Consider the following 22,477-nt stretch of genomic DNA (forward strand, 5'->3'; position numbering starts at 1 on the left):
TTCTTTTCTCATTCTCTCTTTCTCCCTTCTATATTTTCTTTTTATTGAATCAAATAGTTTGAAAAGTGTTCTATAGTTTTTTGAGTCTAAAAAATCTTTTAGTGTTTGCTCCAATTCCAAGAAACATGACCATGTGTGTAGTTAAAAATCCATACATTTCGAAAACAAAATCTTATATAAGTTACTATTTTTTTTTCCTTAGTATCACGTTTACTCCCAGTCCTACTCTTAGGTGTGTTACTATTCTTCTTTATCATATATTTATATTTAATTGATATTACATATGATTATAATAAATTATTATTAACTTGACAAATATTATGATTAGTTATTTATTTTTATTTATTTATGCATTCAATTGTTGTTTTCTTACTAATCTTTAAACTATTAATAATTTTTTAAGACTATTGTACAGTATAGTTGTATTGTATACTATTGAAAATACTATGTTAGATTATTGTATGTAATATGACAATTGTATATACAAAAAAAAAAAAATCATTTTATTTTTTTACTCCTCACCAAAATCCAAGCTTAAGACACTATTGACCCACCTAAAAAAAATCTTAGAGCCACCATTGCTCATTACCCACAAAATTGTAAGGAGGCTAATTTAGAAGAAAACCCTAGAGAGGTTTCTATTACACACCCACCATTTTAGAGAGAGCTACTCATCCTTAAGTGAGAATTCCTTTGTAGTCTCTTCTCCTTCCTTTCTCCTATTGTTATACCTTGAGAGGAGATTTGTACCCAAACACAACTCATACTTATTTAGAGTGTAGAGAGTGTTTTGGAACTTGGGAAGCATTTGTGATTTGCCAAAAGAAGCCAGTAAGGCTTGGCAGATGCAATCAGACAATATTGTGGAATCAGATAACTAGTGAAGACAAGACTCCAAGAAGTCCGTTGGTAGTTGGAGCTTGGAGAGCTCAAGTACATTTGGTAGATTAGACTTGGAAAGTCTTTCTGATATTCGTATACTCTAACTTATTCATTAGTAGATTGATTTCAACTTGGAAGGTCATGGAGAGGTTTTTCACCGAGTTCTTCAGTTTCCTTTTTGATAACATGTCTTGGTGTTATCTTGTATTTGCATCTCTCTTATTTTACTCTTTAAACTTTACATTTATTGCTCATTGTATATGCTTATGCCTTACTCTTTAAGTTTTACATTTATTGCTCATTGTATATGCTTATGCCTTAGAGAGTAGTGTTCTGGTTTATTGTGCTTCATTTACTCTTGTTCTGCACTTAGATAAGTTAGAATAAAAACAATCAAGCCGTAATTTAAAATTGAGGGTTTAACAAGCTATAGTGTTTCACACTATTTGAGCTTTCATTTGGTATCAAACTGGGTATAATTGTTTTGGTTTAATTACCTAAGTGTGGTCCTTGACCTTCTGTATTTATTGTCATGGATAGTGCTTTGTGTGCTTCTTTGTATGTTTTGAATGTTGTTGATTATAACATGCCATGTGTTATGAAAATTCCTCTATGAGTGTTTATCTTCATGCTTGTAATGACATGTTACATGATTCTTTAGGTGCTGTTAAAATTCCAAATGTCAAACTCTTGAAGAAAAAGGGTAAGAAGTTTCATGAGAATTTGGGCAAGTTTATTTGTGAAAATGATGATTTGATTGCTAAGTTCAATGAATCCAATAAATTGGTTGAAAATTATAAGAAACTTGTTGAACATTCTCTTAAACATGTTCAAGATTTTAACATGTTCATGCATTTTTTATCATACATGTATAGTGTGTGCATACTAGGTGTTTGATAAAATGTCTCTATGGTATTTTTCATCCGTTTGGACTCTGATGAGTACCAAATTTTGGAGTTTACCATATTTACTCATGATTAACATGTACTGATCATTGGTTGTGTATTTTAAACACCGTTCCCCACGTGCATTTCTCATGTATTGTTCATGCATTGCACATAGTCACCTCATGCACACATATTTGCTATCCTTGTCATGCCTTGGTTTATATCTTGTTTCCTCATCCTTAGCATGTCATGTTTACTTTATGCTTTGTAACATTTTTGTAAAGGTGTTTTGTCTTTTTTTTTTAATCTTTATTTCTCATTCATCTTGTACCCCTCATGCATCATTATCCATGTTCATATCTTCTTTTCTTTCATTTTTATCCATTTGTCTATTCGTGACAAAAAGGAGGAGAGTATACTACAGAGTATACCAGAGAGTATTGTCATTTTTATGTCTCTTGTGCATATTCTTAAGGGGATAAATTCTATCTTATGCACATTTGTAGGGGGAGAAATTCCATAGGGGAGATGCATATATTAAGAGAAAGAAGACATCTTTGTATGAGAAAACCTTGTTTTATTTGTTTTACATTATGTTTGTTTTCTTGTTTGCTTTGGTGCTTTGAGTTATGTTTAGTATCTATGCTTTGTTGTTCTCACTGCATCGTGTTTATGTGTTGGACATGCATACATCCTTATGCTATTATGCTTTATTGATTGCATGTTCGGATGATCATTTGCTTTGCTATGTGATCATTGTAGTTATTTCCATATGACTGTTTTGTTTTTGATCAAGTTGCTCATATGTTTCATATCTTGTTTACTTGATCGCATTTTACTTGTTACATTATACTTATCCTTTATTACTTGCTTTACTTTAAGGGTCTAATGTGTTTTGTGTAAGTGTTTCAGGTTACAGGTATATATGTTCCAAGTTCATCACAGGTTTTAGATTTTGGTATAAGTGAGCTTTGCTATTGTTCCCAAACTCACATTTAAGTCTATAGTCTGTTATAGGGTGTTTTTGTCATGGAATAGTCAAAAAGGGAGATTGTTAAGTTATGGTTTTTCACATAACATATGTTTTGACTTTATTCCATGACAAAAAGTGTGGTAATTTCATTAATTTATTTTCTTGTATTTTGTGGGATTTATTTGTATTGGGTTTAGTATTAAATTGGTGAAGATTACTCAAGAAGTTTATCTTACGACTTGGCTCACGAGTGGTGCAACCCGCGAAAGTTATATGAGAAGCACATGTTAGAAGCTAAAGAGTCAAGTGTTAGGCTGTATTTCGTGAGTCACTTCGAGACTCAAGCTAAGTCGCGAGTGACCCATGAAAGTCTTTGTTTGGAGGATTTTAAGTGAGACCTTTCATCTTCTTTCACCCATATTATATATACTCTCATTAACTACAAAATTTTAAGGAGACTAATTCAAAAGAAAACCTTAGAGAGGTTTCTATAACACACCCACCATTTTAGAGAGAGCTACTCATCCTTAAGTGAGAATTCATTTGTAGTCTATTCTGCTTCCCTTCTTCCATTGTTATACCTTGAGAAGAGATTTGTACCCAAATATAATCTATACCTATTTAGAGTGTAGAGAGTGTTTTGGAGCTTGGGAAACATTTGGGGTGGTATTGCGGGATTCAAATAACTAGTGAAAACAAGATTCAGAGAAGTTTATTGGTAGCTGGAGCTTGGAGGACTCAATTACATTGGGTAGATTAGGCTTTGAGGGTTTTTTTGATATTCGTGTTCTCCAACTTGTTCATTAGTGGATCGATTTTGACTTGGAAGGTCGTGGTGAGATTTTTTGTCAAGTTCTTCGGTTTTCTCTTTGATAACACGTCTTGGTGTTATCTTGTGTTTGCATCTCTCTTCCCTTACTCTATAAGCTTTACATTCATTGCTCATTGTATATGCTTATGCCTTAGAAAGTAGTGTTCCGGTTTATTGTGCTTCATTTACTCTTATTCTGCACTTAAATAAGTTAGAGTAAAAGCAATCAAGCTGTAATTTAAAATTGGGGGTCTAAACAAGCTATAGTGTATCACACTATTTGAGCTTTCATTTGGTATCAGAGTGAATACACTTGTTTTGGTTTAATTACCTAAGTGTGATCCTTGACCCTTTGTGTTTATTACCATAGATAGTGCTTTGTGTGCTTCTTTGCATGTTTTGGATGTTGTTGATTGTAATATGCCATGTGTTTGTGAAAATGCCTCTATGAGTGTTTATCCTCATACTTGTGATGACATGTTACATGACTCTTTAAGTGTTGTTGAAATTCCAAATTTCAAACTCTTGAAGAAAAAGGCTAAGAAGTTTCATGAGAATTTGAGCAAGTTCATTTGTAAAAATGATGATTTGATTGCTAAGTTCAATGAATTCAAAAAATTGGTTGAAAAGTATAAGAAACTTGCTGAATATTCTCTTGAAAAGCAATTAAGCCGTAATTTAAAATTGGGGGTCTAAACAAGCTATAGTGTTTTACACTATCTGAGTTTTCAATAACTAATAAAGATTAATTAAGATATATGCTTGTCAATCAAATTGTGCAAGGAGAGAGAGAATAAAGATCGATGATCTTGAGCAAGTAGAGTGAAAGCTGATTGAGATTTAAAGATGGCTATTGGCTTCTTTGTAATAAGGAATTCGTGCAACTTGTCCACTTAAAAATGTTCTGTATGCAACCTTGGGATCCTCTATTTGTTTCATAAAGAGAAGTTTGTTAATAAAGTACATATCTCATGGTACTGTGTGTGTTCTATGGATCAACTTGAATTATATATGCTTACATAAATCGGAAAGTTATGAGAAATATAAGGCCGCTCCTTATACTCACTTATCACATCATTGACATATTGTCAATGACAGTTGAGAAAAAAAAAACATCTATATCAACTAAATATATATATATATATATATATGTAAGGTTGGATTTATTCAATTATGTGTTGACTTTATTCCATACCAAATTTGTTTGTAATTTAGCAATTAAATAATCTGTATTTAGGTGGGAATTATGTAACGGTAGTGTGTGAGAGAGTGTGAAGAAATCTCAAGAAGTGTGCAATTCAAGGTAGTCTCGCAACTAGATCTTGCGACTGGCTAGTCACTAGAATGGCATACGTGTGAAGCATGCAGGGAGAGCTAAAGGGTCATGACAGCTAGATCACTACAGGACAAAACTTCCAGTCTGGCCAGGCAATTAGCTTGCGACTCAAACTTGCGACTTGTTCTAGTCGCAAGGTCGAGTCGCCAGAATGCCCTATTTGGTTGAAACATGACTTTTCGCATTCCTCATACACCCTACTATAAATACCCTTATATCCACGAAATGTAGAGAGCTTCTAGAGAGAACTTTGAGAGAGAAACCCTAGAGAAAAATAAGATTGACTCATCCACAATCTTCTTCCTTTAATTCTCCAAATTCCTCTACTCTCACCCTTTCCATTGACATATCCTTGAAAGGTACATTTAGCCAAATCTTTATCTTACCATACCCATATCAGTGAGGAGGTATTTTGGTACTTGAGAAGCAGCTCAAAAGGGACCAATTCATTTTGGTTGATATAGTGGGCGATTGCAGGATCTGGTAAGATAGAGAAGACAAGATTCAGCGTAACCCAGTTGGAGTAAGAAGCTTGGAGGGCTTAGGTGCACCGGGTAGATTAGGCTTTGAGGGTCTTCTGCTATTCATGTATCCCAACTTTATTCTCTAGTGGATTATTGACTGCTTGGAGGGCAGTGGAGAGGTTTTTCGCTGAGTACTTCGGTTTCCTCTTCGATAACACATTGCCATGTTAACTTTATGTTTACATCCTTCTTCCCTTACTCTTTACCATTTAATTGCTGCTGTGTTTGTTATTAATTATGAATTAGAGTGTTTTACCATTTTGGGTTTAGCTTATATTCATTTTCTGCACATATATTGTTTGATTATAAGCTTGTGTTAATAATTTTTTATTTAGGGGTCTAAATGTTCATAGGTATTTTACACACTATTTGAACTTTCAATATATATATATATATATCTGCAAGTTAGTAAATATTCAAGAAACTGGATCCTCTTCACTCATTAGAAATCTCCATCCATGTCTCAATAATTTATTATTATATTTAGAATATTTCATAAGGTAACTAAAGCTTGTGAGGTGCACTAAACTTCTTTAGTTTAGCAAACAAAAGAATCTTACATTTTTTTTTTTCCTTTAAAGAATAATCTTACAAAAATATGTTACATAATAATGTGGCACGGCTAATTGGTTATGCACTTTGACAAGAGTTTTGTGACTTAATGATATTGCCTAATTTATTTTAAAATAAATTTTAGCTACAAAATTAGTTGTAATCTTAAATTACAATTTTTACTCAATATCTTTTTATTGGAGGTGAATTTTGATAAATCCACTATTGGATTATATTTTCTTCTTATATCTTCCATGCTTACAAAATTGTTAGAAAATTAAAAATCAATAACTATGTCATCAATAAATTGTTTAAATTGTAAGTTTTTGTAATTTTAAATTATGTATAAAATATAAGTTTATAAATCATATAGTAAATAATATCCGATTGACACAAAATTTGACATGTATATTAAGAGTGTAAAGAACATACAATTCAGTGATTAGATTTTCCAAATATGTAATAGTATTTATTTTATTAAGTAAGGTTGTAACTTTAAGTTACAACCAATTTTGTATTTAAACTTTATCCTCTATTTTATGTAGAGAATCTCGATTCATATTGTCCCACCCCACTTACATTGTAAGGGAGGAAAAAAAAAACCTATAAATTTTTGCATGAAAATCATATAGATAGTGGTCCACATACGCATGCATAAAGCATGCACCACATCATTTTGTATGTAAGGTATCAAACAAAAAAAAAAAAAAATCATTCTGTATATAAGTTTTATAGAAAAGCTAGCATTTTCCTTTCCCAAATGTCCAATACATGAATCAATAATGAGTTAGAAGAAAAAAGAGTTCTTTAATGGTGATGACATATGAGACAATAGTGCCACTGCCAGGACAAATACCTAACCCCATTGAAGAGAAAATTGATACACACTTTACAACACAAAACAAACATTATTAACTTTTGAATATTTAATTATACACAGACCAAGAGATTTTAATTATCACCTTAGTGTGTGTGTATGTGTATGTGTATAACAACGTTGGAGAAACAACTATATCATATTTTGATATCAGAATATATAGGACAATGAAGGCCATTGGATTTTCTATATGTTCATAAATCATATACCATAGTGCTATAGGATGGTCATCTTAGAATTGGTTTTATATATTCACCCAAACAATCGGATATCTTTACAAACGTTGTGAAAATTTGGTAAAGCTTTTTCAGTGATCTGTGATGTCTCGGTGCAATAATTCTAGTAGCTAGCTAGGTACTCAGAGGCTTCAATTAAAATATTATAAGAGGTTATGGTTCTTTTGTCATTTGACAAACTAAAAGCTTTTCTTGGATGAAAATTTTCTCTTGTGGGACCTTAAAGTCCATTAAGAATATTCTTTCAGATACTCGGAGTTGATAGATGCATAGAACCTTTATTTATTTCATTTCTTATTTATTTTTGCACTAGATTCTTTAACATTTTAATCTTTTGAAAAAAATGTTGGTAAAAGGCCTGAATAAGAACATGGGCTTCATGAATTTAACCTATATTATTATTTGCTAAGAAGTTAAGAGAAGGAGAGGAATAACTAGACCTACCTTTAAGAATTTTAACCTGTAATCCTAGCTAGAGTTTGGAATTGGGTGCAGGAGACAGAGAATAACATATGCTTTTGAGAGTAGGAAAAAGAAACATGAGTAGTACAATTTTTTTAGAGCTTAAATTTGGTTAATAAATTAAGTAATGTTAAGCACACAATTTTTATTTATTTATTTATTTTATAATTGTTAATATAATTTGTTATTATTGAAACACATTACTTACACTATTTTTATTATGTCCTAATCATTATATATCACATAAATGATTATGAAAAATGTCATTGAGCATATCATGCATCACATGCAAAAGGTTACATCAATCCACATCTCCCTTATCTTAACTAAATGGCCAAGGAAATCAATCACTGGATATTTTTTAAATTAGATAAGGTGTTATGCTCTCCCATTCACCTTATTCTAATTTACAGACAGCAATTAGACTTTGGATATGTGAACCTTAATTAAAATCTTTCTCAAATACACAAACATTATAATAAGATAATTGCTAGAATAAGTATATTATAAAGATAGTTTCAAACCAACACCTCCAATATCATGTTGATGAGATCTTTCAACCAAACATGCATGTAATTAAGTAATGTCAAATATTATACCCTAGCTAACTAAGGTGCCTTTCTCAAGAACTCTTTATGCTGCAGAATAGAATCAATGAGGGTGATTTTGCTTAATTCCACCACCCGAATAAATACTATAAAGCTAGGATTTTGAGCTTAAAAAAAATAATGAAAGAAAGGGAAAGAAGAAGAAGAAGAAGAAGAAGAAGAAGAAGATATAGTTGCTAGGATTGACCTTTCATTGATAATGGTTTCCCGATTGTATTATACCATAGTATGTGATACTTGTTATAATCAAGTACTGATGCATAAGGAATAGCTAAGTCATGTGCATGCTTGGTCACTTGTGGAACTACAGCTAGAGAGGAATGGTGGCATCAGATGCAAAAATACATAGATGCACTTTAAGATTCTGACAACATTAGCAAGTAAGGATTCAATTGGTGCAATATATATAAATATGTCAACCACCACCATCAGTGGAATCTGAATCAGACGTCAGCTATTATAAAATAGAATCAGAACACCGGGCGCACCCAAATTGAGATAAAGGAAAACTCTAGAATTCTCATATATAATTCCATTATAGATTTATATAAAAGTGTTTTTGAACTATTATTATTAGCTAAGATACAACACCACAAACTCCCATATTACATAACTTTTAAGAAAAAAAAAGGATAACAGAATTGGGGATGAAAAGACAAAAAAGCCCGTCTCAATGCATCCATTTTGATAATTATGGCTTTGTGTCTTGGTTGCCTTTCATGGGCATGGTAATGGCCATAGAAGAGAGCTTGTCTCCTTTTCCCTTTCCCATTTCTATTTCATCAGCTTCAATATCTTCCATTCTTGAAATTGCATCTCCATTTACTTGTGTACTCTTTATGACATCTGGTATTTCCTCAACTTTATTCTCTATGTTCTCTTTGTGCTTTCCCCATAGGACTGAGTAAAGCCCCATGACAATCAAGATAGAACCAATAATGCTGCACCCACAAATGAAGTTAACTTGTTAGTGTTGTAGTACAAGAATTATTGAAAAACAATCATATGGCAAAAAAGGAGATTAATGAAAACAGTATTGGTGATAATAATAGTGCTATTATTATGATGATTATAGAAGTTATGCACTTATATTTCAAGAAAGATTCTATAGAGATATTTATATCTTTGGATAAGGATGCCACAATTAAGGGATAATAGTATACCTTGATACATACATATTTATTCACTAAACAAATATATATATATATATATGTAGGTATGCAAGCAAATAAATCAAGTGAAGAGGAAATTACCTTCCGAGGAAAAAATTTTCTTTCAGGATGAAGGAGCCCATAAAGGCTACAACTATCAGCATCAAGGGGCTAAAAGCAGTTGCAAAGACAGGGCCTTTTTTCTTTATCACTAGTCCTTGGACATAATATGAAATGCTTGATGTTACGATTCCCTGCACATATTTTTAAAAGATTAACAAGCTATTCACACGATCTAATAGTCCTCACGCACACATGCACTTTGGTAAATTATGGACTATTCCAAAAGTTTTATTACGAAATCATGAATTTAATTATTATTCTAAAAACACAAGGAGACTTAACAGCATAGGCGGCAGCAAGGAGATTCATGTCAAAGCCAATTTTCCAAACAGATGGTTTGTGTTCTACAACAAAGGTGACAGCAATGGCTTGTAGAGTGCCCACAAAGCACATCAGAGATGTAAGAGAGAGTTGATGATTCTTGTATGTCTTCAAAGCATGGGCCTGGCCAAAAAAGAGTCACATAAAAACAAATTTTTAATTTTCATTTTCATTTAAAAGTAAAAAAAAAAAAAAAAAAAGGGTGTAATTTCCCTACTTATTTTATTGCAGGACTTACTTGTAAAACAAAAAGACCAGCCCAGGCAAGAGTAGCAATGATAAGAAACATAGAGCCCTTGAAATAGTTCTTGCGATCGGTTCCAGTAGTATCTGTGTTATAAGAGTTATGAGACGGGATGTGCTTCGACCCCAACACGGGGCCCTGGTACAAGGTCATTAACAAAGCTCCAGCCACTGTCACTATAGTTCCCACTAGCTTCGCTTGGCACCTTAATTTTTTCAGGTTGAGCTTCTCCATCCTTTTCATTGCACCAGAAATATATTGAAACAACTTGGCCAATATTCACGAGGACAAAAAGAATATTAATTATGAGATGATGATTTTGGTTAATTTGCTTTTTCATACCTGAATATGACAGCCATTAAAAATGTCATGGCAGGGAGCACGTTGCTCATTGCACATGAGAAAGTTGGTGATGTATATTTCAGCCCCGCATAATAGAAGTTCTGATCAATCACAGGGCTATATATCACACATACAAAAATTCATTGTCAGAATTATTATATAAAGCCAGAGAATTAGATACGATGAACTTGATGTATAAACATGGAACATGATCCTCTTGAAAGTGTCTATTTTAGTGTTAAGAATTTTTATCAGTGTATATAGTATCAAGTTGCTTAAAATATTAACGTGAAACCAAATACACCTTTAGATTTGTAATATATAATCTTGACCATAAAATGAATCCATTTAAAATAGAGAGAGATCATGGCATATGCATGATGCTTATAGATGGTTTAGAAAGGACTAACCCAAGAAGAGCTAACACAAATACCATCATGAAAACCTTAAATGTGATTCTGGGTTGCGCTTTCCTGAAATATTAGACCAAACATTCATGTATAGATATCAGAATTTGTAAAGCTGATTATTATTTCATGCAGAGTGGAAATTAAAAACTAAAAAGCTTGTTCACAGATTCAGTTCGGACCTCTCAAAATAAAAAGCAAAGGGGGCTATGACTGCGGTTGCAATGGCATGGCGATAAACCACAAGCACGTAGTGGCTCATTCCTCTGCTGAGAGAAACCTTGGTGATAATATTCATTCCGGCATAGCCGAATTGTAATGATATCATTGCAAAGTAAGGTTTTGAAGATTCTAGGAAGTTGCTTAGCTTCTCCATTTTCATGGGAAAGGAGAGGGACTTTGCCAAGAAAATATAACTGAGAAAAGAACTATCTGCAAAAGCAAAGAATGCCTGAATGTGTGTTAGAGAAAAGTATGGGAAGGCTTACACTTATTTATAGTACTAGTAATAGTAGTGGAAAATCATTGTTCATTTATAAATTATGTTATATATAATTTATTTGTATGAACTTATACTTTTAAAGAAAATGATATTCCTTATGGAGAATTGATCACTAGCTAGAGAGTTGTTGATGTCGTATCAGCAAGTATATATATTAGACCCATATCAACATATAAAAGAAAATATTGATGAGCGTGCTATATGGTCCATATCATTCAAGTAGTGAGTGTATTTTATAGATTCAAGCTATATGTATCTTATTGTCCTCTCAAAAAAGAAAAAGAAAAAAAAAAGAAAAAAAAAAGAAAAAGAAAAGAAAAGAGAGAGCTATGTTTCTTATTGATATTCTTGGCCGCCAGTATCACGCCTACCTTTTTTTTTTTTTTTTTTTTTTTTTTTTTTTACTACAAATAATAATAAAGCTCTTATATATTTTATAAAAAAAAAAAAAATAAAGTTATGTACTTTATAGAATATTAAAAGCTTTATTTATACGGCTAATTTTCTTTCTCTCTCTTACTTGGTACTTTTGGTTACCTTAATAAAGTTTTCTACCATTCTTTCTAGAATTAGAATTTGTAGAACAATTTTATAGTCATCCAGAAGAGAGGGGGTGGGGGGGTTGTGGGGGAGGGATTCACCTATTTATAAGAGATTACTGCCTAAATGTTACAGCATAAGGGTTTCGGATTTGTTTATAATATTTGAAGAGATCTAGGAGTTGCTAGAACTACATTAGGCAAAATTTTCAAATATTGTATTAGGGCTAATAGCTATCAAATTTGACATATGTATGGTTTTTTACTTGTGGAGTTCTCTAACACTTTCTTAATCACTCAAATTGGTTAATAAATGATAAATTAAAGATCAAATCTTTTAGAATTCTTAGACCATTCTACCACATACTCTTAAGAGTGGGAATATATATATATAAAAGATGGGTTCAAGTTACACCTGGTGTAACTCTAAAAAATTACATATTTTTTAAACCATTGAATTTAAGATTTAAGTAGATCTAACGGTAAAAAAAAAGATCCTCATTAAATGTTATTTTACCTTTAATATCTCAATGAGAGTTTCTCATCGAGCTTGGTGAGAAAGTGTAATTAAAGTTGCGTTTGGGATTTGAGAAAAAATTAATTAATTTTAATTTTTAGCTTATTTTTGCTTCTAAAGTGGGTCTCATTGCACTATTAAATGGGTCCTATTGCTTCAAAATTCAACTTTTAGTTTTTTTACTACATGAGTAATGCTACAGTTATAAACTATTTTGCAATATTGTTAAAAAATGATGAAGTGATCAACTTCTTATTAGTTTTTATTTAGGTCTACCTTTAGTATCACTTTTTCATTTATCAATAATCATTCACCATATTAATAGTTTATAAATTTTTTTATAAAATAGTTTATATCTCTAGCATTATTCTTTTCTACATACTTTTAGCAATAAGTTTTTAATTTTAACAAAATAATCAGCTCTTAAATGGAAGTGTGTGTTTAGCAGTTAGTTTTTTTCTCAAAAAATAATAAAGTGAGTGTTGTCTCACATCGTTTGAGTGTTTAATAGTTAGTTTGTTTCTTCAAAAAAAAAAAAAAAAAAAAAAATCTTATAAAGAATTCCAATAAAAAAAATTCAAACCCATTTGACCCACGAAAATTTCGAATCCTATATCTAAAAGTTGAATTCAAAAGTTGGCTACATATCTCGAAGCTGGCTTTTTATTTGCAAGTATTCCTTGTTCCGTAGTTTTACAATGGTCGTTCTTTACAATTAAAATAAAACACTAAGAATTAACAATTTATACAATGACTTTTGTGTCAGCTATCAATCCGATTCAAAATATTGGTTTTCATTCTAATTTTTAATATTTGTTGTATCCACCTTTGTATCATATGTCATTTTCTTTTTCATGCATATATTTTTCATAGTTGTTAGAAAGAGAAAAGAAATGAAATTAATGTAGAGAAATAAGCGGAAGAAAGAAAAAGAGACATGAAGAAGTTTTGATGGCAACATTTTTGTTACAATAAACTCATAATAGGGTATTTATAGGAGGCTAAAGTCTATACTAATAGGATTAAAAGACATGCAATACAAGTATAGATATAATGTTTAAATAGTTAAAACATAACTTTGATATCATGTTCGAAAGGAAAGAAGCAAATAAAATAATGTAAAGATGGGACACTAAAAAGGATACGATTACTATTGGATCATCACTTAAACCTTTATCATAAATATTTGCTTATGAATAAACATGAATTTATATTATATATATATATATAGATATTTTAAAAAAAATTGTTTAATGTAAAATTTGACATACAAGGCAATCACATAAATAACCTATAATCCAATCAATATAGGTTAAATAAAATTTGATTTAGTGAGAGTTTATTAAGTGATATAAAATCAATAAAGTGTTACACCAATGTAACTTAATTAGTCTTAATCCACACACACTGTATATATATGTGTGTGTGTTTGTTTTTACATATTTCATTCCTTTATCATTCAAATATCTTTGCATCTCCATCCCTTGTTTTTCTCTTCTAATTGTATCCTTAAAACTCTTTGTTTACTTCTTCTAAGTACTCCATTTAACTATATTAGTATTAGAAAATTTTATAATAGTGGGTTCCAGTTAGCTCAACCGGTAAGGTTTCTGATAGTTGAATAAGAGATTTAGGGTCCAATCCCTGCTTACACTAAAAACTGATTGGTGTCTTAGTTTGATAATAAAGAGTTATTACTAAGAGTGGACATCATAGGTTGAAATTCTATCTAAAAAAATTATAATAAAATTTTTTATGCTACTTTAACCACATTATATGTTACTTTAATGCCCTTAAATTATTTATTTTTTAAAGTTTCCTTATATTAATTTTTTTTTTTATACAAGATAGAATTTATACTCTACCCTAATCTAAGTGTATATATGTGTGAAACTCCCTCATGGAGACTTGAACTCCGACTTTTGTCCCCCCATACCCCATAAACATTTATACTTATAGAGTGACTATCGCTCTAAGCGTGTGCTGTGATAGTTTCCTTATATTAATTTGGCAATACGTTGCATGTAGAATTCTTCTACCTTTTCCTCTGCCATCTTTTGAATAATTTAATCACAAAAACTAATGTAGTGTACAAGTAGAAAAGGGCACCATTTCGGCCTAACACTTAATGTGGGATATGATTAAGATATATATCAAGCAATAATTAGAAAAGATAAAATCCAAATTATCCACTTTGCATATAAACATATATATATATATATATTTATATATGATACTTTAAAAAGGTTTATATATGTTTGTGAAGTTCTGATCCTCGAGAGAGAGAGAGAGAGAGAGAGAGAGAGAGAGAGAGGTGCGCGCTACGCGTGGCTGCACAATGGTGATTGGTAAGGGCATCTGAGTCACCTGGGTGGTGGGAGTGATCAGTGAGAGTGAGACAGTACCGAGTGAGGTAATAAGGTCGTATGACATAGACCCCATTGTTATTAAAGTAAAATAATATTTGGATCCCCACCATGACGGTCATATACTGTGCAAATTGAGGCACTGTTTGATGATGATTACATTGGGGTGCAATTATTTGTGTTTCAGAAAGAAAACCAATAAAAACCATAATCAATTTGCCTTTTGCCTTGTGGACCATGAACATGCCACTTGTAACACCAATATTCACATACATGTAAGAGAGCAATGATGGATCGCAATGTGTTTTATAAGAGGTATTTTATATTACGCATCACAATGTTTTTTTGAGGCATATATTAATTATTTATTTCATGATAATATTTATGTAAAATTGAAAAAATTATCAAAAAAGTTAGGTATTTTTTTATAATTTTTTTAAAAAATAGTTTTAAAAACAAATGCTTTAAGAATAAATGATAGTAAAACCCGTGATTTTAAAAACTTGTACAATCAATGAACCGTTTTTAAGCAGTTGTAGGAGTTTTACCAAACTGAGTTGGCACCCAATTTGGTTGAATCGGTTTGCCTTGCCGGCCTAGTCAGATTTTAAAACTATGGTAAAACCTATATAAGATACATCTATTACATAAGGTGTAATGGTGTATCACACGTGTTTTTGTGTGTCACTCTTAACAAAGGTTGAATTCATGTAAAACCAAATAGCCAAACACAAATATATATAGTGTACATTTTCTTATTATACCAAGTTGAGAACACACTTTTCTCTCGTACTGTATTGTTTTTAAAGAAAAAGTTTTTTTTTTTTTTTTTTTTTTTCACTTTTTTTGTGTGACAAAAAATGTTTTTCCAAAACATTACATACTCAATAAACCATCATAAATATATTCTAAACTACAAAAATTTCTGTCCATCAATAATGAACTCTCCTTTTACTCTTTCTCTCTATGTGTAGACTGATCATTAACTGATGTTGACTTACCATTAACTTTCTTTCACTCATTTTTCAAATAAATTTTGTTTCTCAAACATGATCTCTACCCTATGATCCAAATGCATGCCGACATACTGGATAAGGTGGAAATAATTTGTGTGCTTTCCTGCGCACAACTTCATGCAAGTATCATTAATTATCCTTTTAGTCTTGATGGAATTTAAAAAAATGACTTGGTTATCCAATTCCAAGCATAAGACGGGAGTGGTGACTAGATGACTAATCATGGACAATTGCTTAAGTGAGTCACAACACTGTAGGAAACATTTAATGCCTATACTTAATTATATTATAAAGTAGCTTAGATATGATTTTTTTTTTTTTTTTTTGAAGGGGAGCTTAAATATGAGGAAATTAATTATCTCACATTAGTTGTGTGTGTCTAGTGTTCGCTGTTTATAACTCTAATTTACAATTACAAATGTTAGAACCTTTTGTAGTTATACTCTGATTATGTAATATATTATAAATCCGGTTTAAAATACTATTATTACTATTTTTGTGTGTGTTCTAAACAAATAGGGATGTTTATCCCATATTGGTTGTGTGTGTTTAGTATCCGCTGTTTTTAACCCCAGTCTACAACTACAAAGGTTATGCCCTTTTGTAGTTGTACTCTGGTTATGTAATGTATTATAAACTCAGTTTAAAATATTATTATTATTATTTTCATATGTATTCTAATAAGTATTAATGTTTACTAAAAAAAAAAATAATGAATAGTTTAATTCAGCCCAAAAATGAAGTTTTAAACTGGTTGCATAAGTCTTAGAGGGCCAAAAAGCAGGGACAGACCCAAGTGGAGTCTAAGGGAGCCAAGCCCTCCTTGGGTCCAAATTTTTATTTTTTTTAGTTATTATATATTTCATTTTTCGTAATTTGGCTCCATTTCCAAAACCTTAGCCACATTCTCCACAATCAACCTAGTTAGCTTAACCCAAATAGCAACTATCAAACCCAAAAAACAATTAAAATATTCACAATAGTAATTGTGTTTTAGCAAAAAATCTATTTTACCATCAAAGAACTAAAAAATTATGTGTTAATGAAGAAGTTAAAACTATATTTTTTGCAACTACAATAAACTGGTATAAATACCAATTGACAGTAGCAAGTTGTTAAAAATAAAATACAATATTTTATTAAGATTATATCTCTTTCTTCAATTTAAAAAAAAAAAAATCAAATTCTCTCTCTTCCTTTATTATTTTAATGAGTTATTTATATTAATTTAAATGAAGCAATAAAAAAAATAGAACATTTGATATTGGGTGTGTAGAGATAAGGGGCCCAAAAGTATATATATTGGGCATTGGACTTTGACCGAGGACGTTGAGTGGTCCAAGGACATGTAAACAGTATTGAAGATGTAAGACTCAAAGTCCCATGAGTAAGCTACAAGTGAGAGGGTTGGGGAAGGTAGATCGAGGAGGAATATCCCCTCGGCTAAACGAAGCAAAGATCAAAATGTGTGTCTTCTCATCTAGGATGATGTTTTAGGAAGTTCTATTGATAAGGATATGCACTGTGAACGTACAAGATAGATAGGAGCTAAGAAATATTTAAAAGAAAGCTGCTATCATCGCATTAAATACTCTGTAACTAATTTCCTAGTCGTATTAATGAAGAAGTGATATCTGAACAGTGCTTTTCAGCCTTATAGCTTCCCCCAAAGACTTCAGGAGAGTGCTAATGGGACATGGATCAACACAAACAATCTACTGTCCGCGTGGAAGGTGGAGATGAGAAAGGAGAAATAGTGTAAATTAGAGAGAATGCCCTAAGAGTAAGGGATCGAAAAATTAAGAAAAAATGGACTATAGCAATTAAAATTGTATTTGTAACCAACTTCAAGTAATATATACTAGAACTAATCTCCTCGGATTGTGCCGAGTATAATTTTCCTTAGATAAATCCAGTCCATTTTCACTTTATTGTCTTTTGGATCCATTATAATTATTACCTAACTCATTATAGCCTAGTTTTCCAACCCACTCTCTACAAATTCATTGTATTGGGCTCATTGGGCCTAGATCCACTTCCTTTTTGGGCTTAGGAGCCAAATTGTGTCCTTATAATTGGTGCTGTCTATGGGAATTTCTGGTGCTGTAGTAATTTTTATGTCCAACCATGGTAGGTTCAAGTCTGAATCTGGAGGAATCTATGAGATCCCAAAGTCAAGATCATTTTTTTAATCTTGAGCGCAGAAGAGACGGGAGGTTAGCATGCATACCGCTTATACTAGCAGGAGCCAGTCTTGAAACAGAAGCCACCTTTCTCATAAGGAACATACCAGAGCCTTGCAACTGGAGATTGATCATCTAAAGAGGAAGTTGCACCATGAACGGCGAAGGTGAACTCCCTCCAATTCTGACTTCTCTTCTAACGATGAGGAGGATGGTAGTTATATACTTAGATCAAGGACTCCTTCCAGTGAGTCTTTCTCGTATGATAAGGACTACCACCATGAGCGCAGGGGTAGAAACTCATCTTCCAAAGGCTTGGGAAATGACGCAATGAGCAGAGTGCTCAACCAAATTTTCAGGTCACCTTTCAAGCGCAGGATTGAGGAAGGGAGACTTCCTCAGCGGTTCACTCAGCCAACGTTCACCATGTACAATGGTCGAACAAACCCTGTGGAGCATGTGAGCCGCTTCTACCAGAGGATGTTTATGCACTTCAAGATTGAAACCCTGATGTACAAGGTGTTCCCCTTCAGTTTGGGGCCCGTGGCCATGAGGTGCTTTGATGGTTTAAGAGCAAGTTCCATTGATTCCTCTAAGGAATTCACTCAAACGTTTGGATCTCACTTTATTAGATGCAACAGGGTTTTTCAGCCTTTAGATTCCTTACTGTCTATGGCCATGCGAGAAGGAGAGACCCTAAAAACGTATTTAGACAGATATTGAGAGATATTCAATGAGATAAATGGTAACTTTTACAATGTGGCCATCAAGACTTTCAAGGTCGGCTTACCTACCGAGCATGGTTTGAGGAAGTCTTTGACTGAGAAACCTGCTACTAGTGTACGCTAGCTCATGGATCGAATTGACAAATACAAGAGGGTCGAGGAAGACCAACAACAAGGGAAGAGAAAGGACAAGGTTGTCCCTCAAGAGATGAGGGACTTCAAGTTGGACCGATACAATAATAATAGACCCCGAAGGGATTTTGCTAGGCAATCGGGGCCTACAGCTCCTCAGCTGGTTAACAAGGTATTCCGAGAACTAGTACATCAAGTCTTAGAGAAGATCGAGAATGAGCCATACTTCAAATGGCCAAACAAGATGGGAGGGGACCCTATGAGGTGCAACCAAAGTCTTCATTGCCAGTACCACCAGGAATGAGGACATACCACTGAAGACTGTAGAACTTTGTGGAATCATCTGGAGCAACTGGTCAGAGATGGAAGGTTAAAACAATTTTTATATCGGCCCAATATGCAAAGAGACCAAGTAGGGTTGAGGGCTCAAGGGAATGCTTCTTCAAGGCCCCCTTTGGGCACCATCAATGTCATTTTTGCAGCCTCGAGGAGAATTGGCTCTCACCCCTCCAGGGTGATGTTTGTAGCCTGACTACCTGCTGAGGACTCAAGACCTAAGTCAAAGAGGGCTAGAATGGAAAACTGATTGGTGATGAGTTTCTCTAAGGAGGACAAGGTGGGAACCATATAGCCGCATGATGATGCCCTGGTGGTCACCCTCAAGATAGGGGGATATAATGTTAAGAGGGTGATGGTGGATCAAGGTAGTAGAGCAGAGATTATGTACCTTGACTTATACAATGGGCTGGGCCTGAAACCTGAGGACTTGACAGCTTATGATTTGCCTTTGGTAAGCTTCGATGGGAAAGTTGTCATTCCTAAAGGCTAGATTCGACTACCCGTACAAGCAGGATCAGTGGTGGTGGAGGTGAATTTCATTGTAATGGATGCCTATTTTCTCTACACGGCCATTGTGGTAAGACCTTGGCTTCATGCCCTGGGAGCCATTTCCTCCACTCTGCATTTGAAAGTAAAATATTCATTTGGGGGCCAGATTAAGGAGCTGGTTGGGAGCCAATCCATAGTGAGGCAGTGCCTGATTACTGCAATAATGCATCAGCTAGGAGTGGAGTCATCGGCCTTTGCTGGGAAGAAATTATAGCAATCAAGGACTCCGGTGTTACCCGTGAAGGGGGCAGCTGAGGAGAAAAAATGTGAGCATTTAGAGACAATTGTTGTAGGTGATGATCCGGAGAAGTTTTTTCAAGTCGGAACTCATCTGTCTCCTCAAGAAAAGGAAGAGTTGGTAGAGTTCCTCAAGAGGAACATTGATGTGTTTGTGTGGAGTGCTTACGAAGCTCCTGGGGTGGATCCAGACCTCATTTGCCATCATCTAAATGTTAACCCATCTGTCCTCCCTAGGAAGTAGCCATATCGGTGCTCATCTAAAGAGCATTTTGATGTTGTCAAAGAGGAAATGAACAAGTTTAAGCAGGCTGAGGCTATTAAGTAAGTGTTTTGCCTTGAATGGTTGGCCAATACGATGGTAGTGAAAAAGAAGAACAGGAAGTGGCGGGTGTGTGTAGACTTCATCGATCTGAACAAAGCTTTCCCCAAGGATCCTTTCCCTATGCCTCGAATAGATTAGTTGGTGGATGCCACTATGGGCCATTCTCGGATGAGTTTTCTAGACGCCTTTCAAGGGTACCATCAGATACCTTTGGCTTTGGGTGATCAAGAAAAGACAACTTTTGTCACTCCTACTGGAAATTACCACTACAATGTGATGCCTTTTGGTTTGAAGAATGCAGGGTCTACCTATCAGAGGATGATGACTAGGATGTATGAACCATAATTGAGCAAGAATATTGAGATTTATATAGATGATATGGTGGTAAAGAGTAAGGTGGTGTCCAAGCATGTGGGAGACCTCGAGGATATTTTTGAAATACTGAGGAAACACAAGTTGCGCCTTAATGCTGCCAAATGCTTTTTGGTTTAGCATTAGGCAAATTTCTGGACTATATGGTCACTCATTGCGGAATTGAGGTCAACCCTGATCAGGTTAAGGCAATTAACAGTCTACAATCACCTCGGAATTCCAAAGAGGTCCAAAAGCTAATAGAATGATTGTTGCTTTGAACCAGTTCATCTTTCGGTCAGTGGACAGATGCAGACCTTTCTTCCAGCTATTGAATAAGTGGAAGGGATTTGAGTGGATCAAGGAGTGTGCCTCGGCCTTCCAACAGCTTAAGGAGTACGTTTCTCAGCCACCTGTCATGTCTAGACTCGAGATGGATGAAGTCTTATTTGCCTACATTGCTGTGGCTTCTTATGCTATAAGCTTAGTGCTGGTGCGAATTTATAATGGTGTATAGAGGCCAGTTTACTATGTAAGCAAGTTGTTTTATGAAGCAGAGGTTCGTTATCTACCATTAGAGAAGGCCATTTTGGCAGTGGTACATGCTACATGCAAGCTCCCTCATTACTTTCAATCCCACACAGTTGTTGTTTTAACCTAACTTCCACTTCACTTACTACTTCGGAGTGCTGATTTCACGGGGAGGATTTCCAAATAAGGTACAATACTAGGGGCTTTTGACATCAAGTATATGCCTTGCACCTCTGTTAAGGGCCAGGTCCTTGCAGATTTGGTAGCCGAGTTCGTTGAATCCCCATTGGAAAAAGAGGTAGAGAGGCAGGGCATGGATGGAAAATCAATTGGTATGGTCTCCTTGTAGAAGCCTTTATCTTGGAGGGTATATGTTGATGGTGTAGCAAATTAAAGGGGATCAATAGTGGGGCTAGTTCTAGTACCTCCTGAGAAAATCACTATTGAGAAATCCTTAAGATTAGGCTTCTCGGCCACCAACAATGAGGCTGAGTATGAGGCTTTATTGGTGGGGATGACCATGGTTTAAAAAATGGGCGAAAAAGCAGGAGATATTCTCGGATTCAAGATTGGTTGTAGGCCAAGTGAAAGGGAAGTTAGAGGCCAGGATTGTGAGAATGTAAGAATATTTGAATCAAGTTAGGCACTTGCAATCGGGATTTGAGTCTTTCAACTTGCTGCATATGCTTAAGGGTGGAAACACACATGCTGACTCTTTGGCTACTCTTGCAACCTCCTCAACACAGGGTTTACCTTGAGTCATCCTTGTTGAAGACTTGTGTAAGCCTACCAAAGTGAAGAGGGAAACGGTCCATACCCATCAAATTAGGATGGTGCTTAGCTGGATGGACCCTATAGTGCTATTCCTTAGGGAAGATATCTTGTTTAAGGTGAAATCAAAAGCTGACAAGGTGCGGAGAAAGGCTTCTTGGTTTTAGCTGTCCGAGGACCAAAAATTGTACAAGCGCTCTTTTTCTAGGCCATACTTGCTATGCATACACCTTGAAGCACCAGTGTTACTCCTTGAGGAGTTAAATGAAGGGATTTGTGGGAGTCATACAGGAAGCAGATCTTTGTCTCATAGAGCTCTCACTTAGGGATACTAGTAGCCGAACATGCAGAAGGAAGCACAAAAGTATGTGAAGAAGTGTGATCAATGCCAAAGATTTGCATCAAATATTCACCAACCAAGAGGAGTCCTTAATCCACTATCTAGCCCTTGGCCATTTGCTCAATAGAGTTTGGACATTGTAGGTCCTTTCCCTAAGGTAGTAGGGAATAAAAAATTTTTGCTAGTCGGCATAGATTACTTCACCAAGTGGGTTGAAGCTGAACCGTTGGCAAATATCATGTATGTGGATGCCAAGAAGTTCGTTTGGAAAAATATTATCACTCGGTTCAGGGTCCCCCATACCCTCATCTTAGACAA

The 22,477-nt window shown here is 34.0% G+C and overlaps 1 protein-coding gene across 1 annotated transcript; it reads right to left on the reverse strand.

Annotated features, from left to right (window-relative positions):
- Positions 1-8,641: 8,641 nt before the first annotated feature.
- LOC111996435 (WAT1-related protein At5g07050) lies at positions 8,642-11,435 on the reverse strand. Its single transcript, XM_024028394.2, has 8 exons — positions 11,313-11,435; positions 10,919-11,187; positions 10,740-10,802; positions 10,330-10,446; positions 9,982-10,222; positions 9,705-9,866; positions 9,402-9,553; positions 8,642-9,089 (listed from the first exon to the last, which is right to left on the reverse strand). Exons 2-8 carry the CDS (start codon positions 11,116-11,118, stop codon positions 8,840-8,842), a joined length of 1,185 nt encoding a protein of 394 aa, XP_023884162.2. The 5' UTR covers positions 11,119-11,187; positions 11,313-11,435; the 3' UTR covers positions 8,642-8,839.
- Positions 11,436-22,477: the final 11,042 nt, after the last annotated feature.

Source organism: Quercus suber, unplaced genomic scaffold (genome assembly GCF_002906115.3).
Source record: "Quercus suber isolate HL8 unplaced genomic scaffold, Cork oak 2.0 scaffold_138, whole genome shotgun sequence".
NCBI lineage: Eukaryota > Viridiplantae > Streptophyta > Magnoliopsida > Fagales > Fagaceae > Quercus > Quercus suber.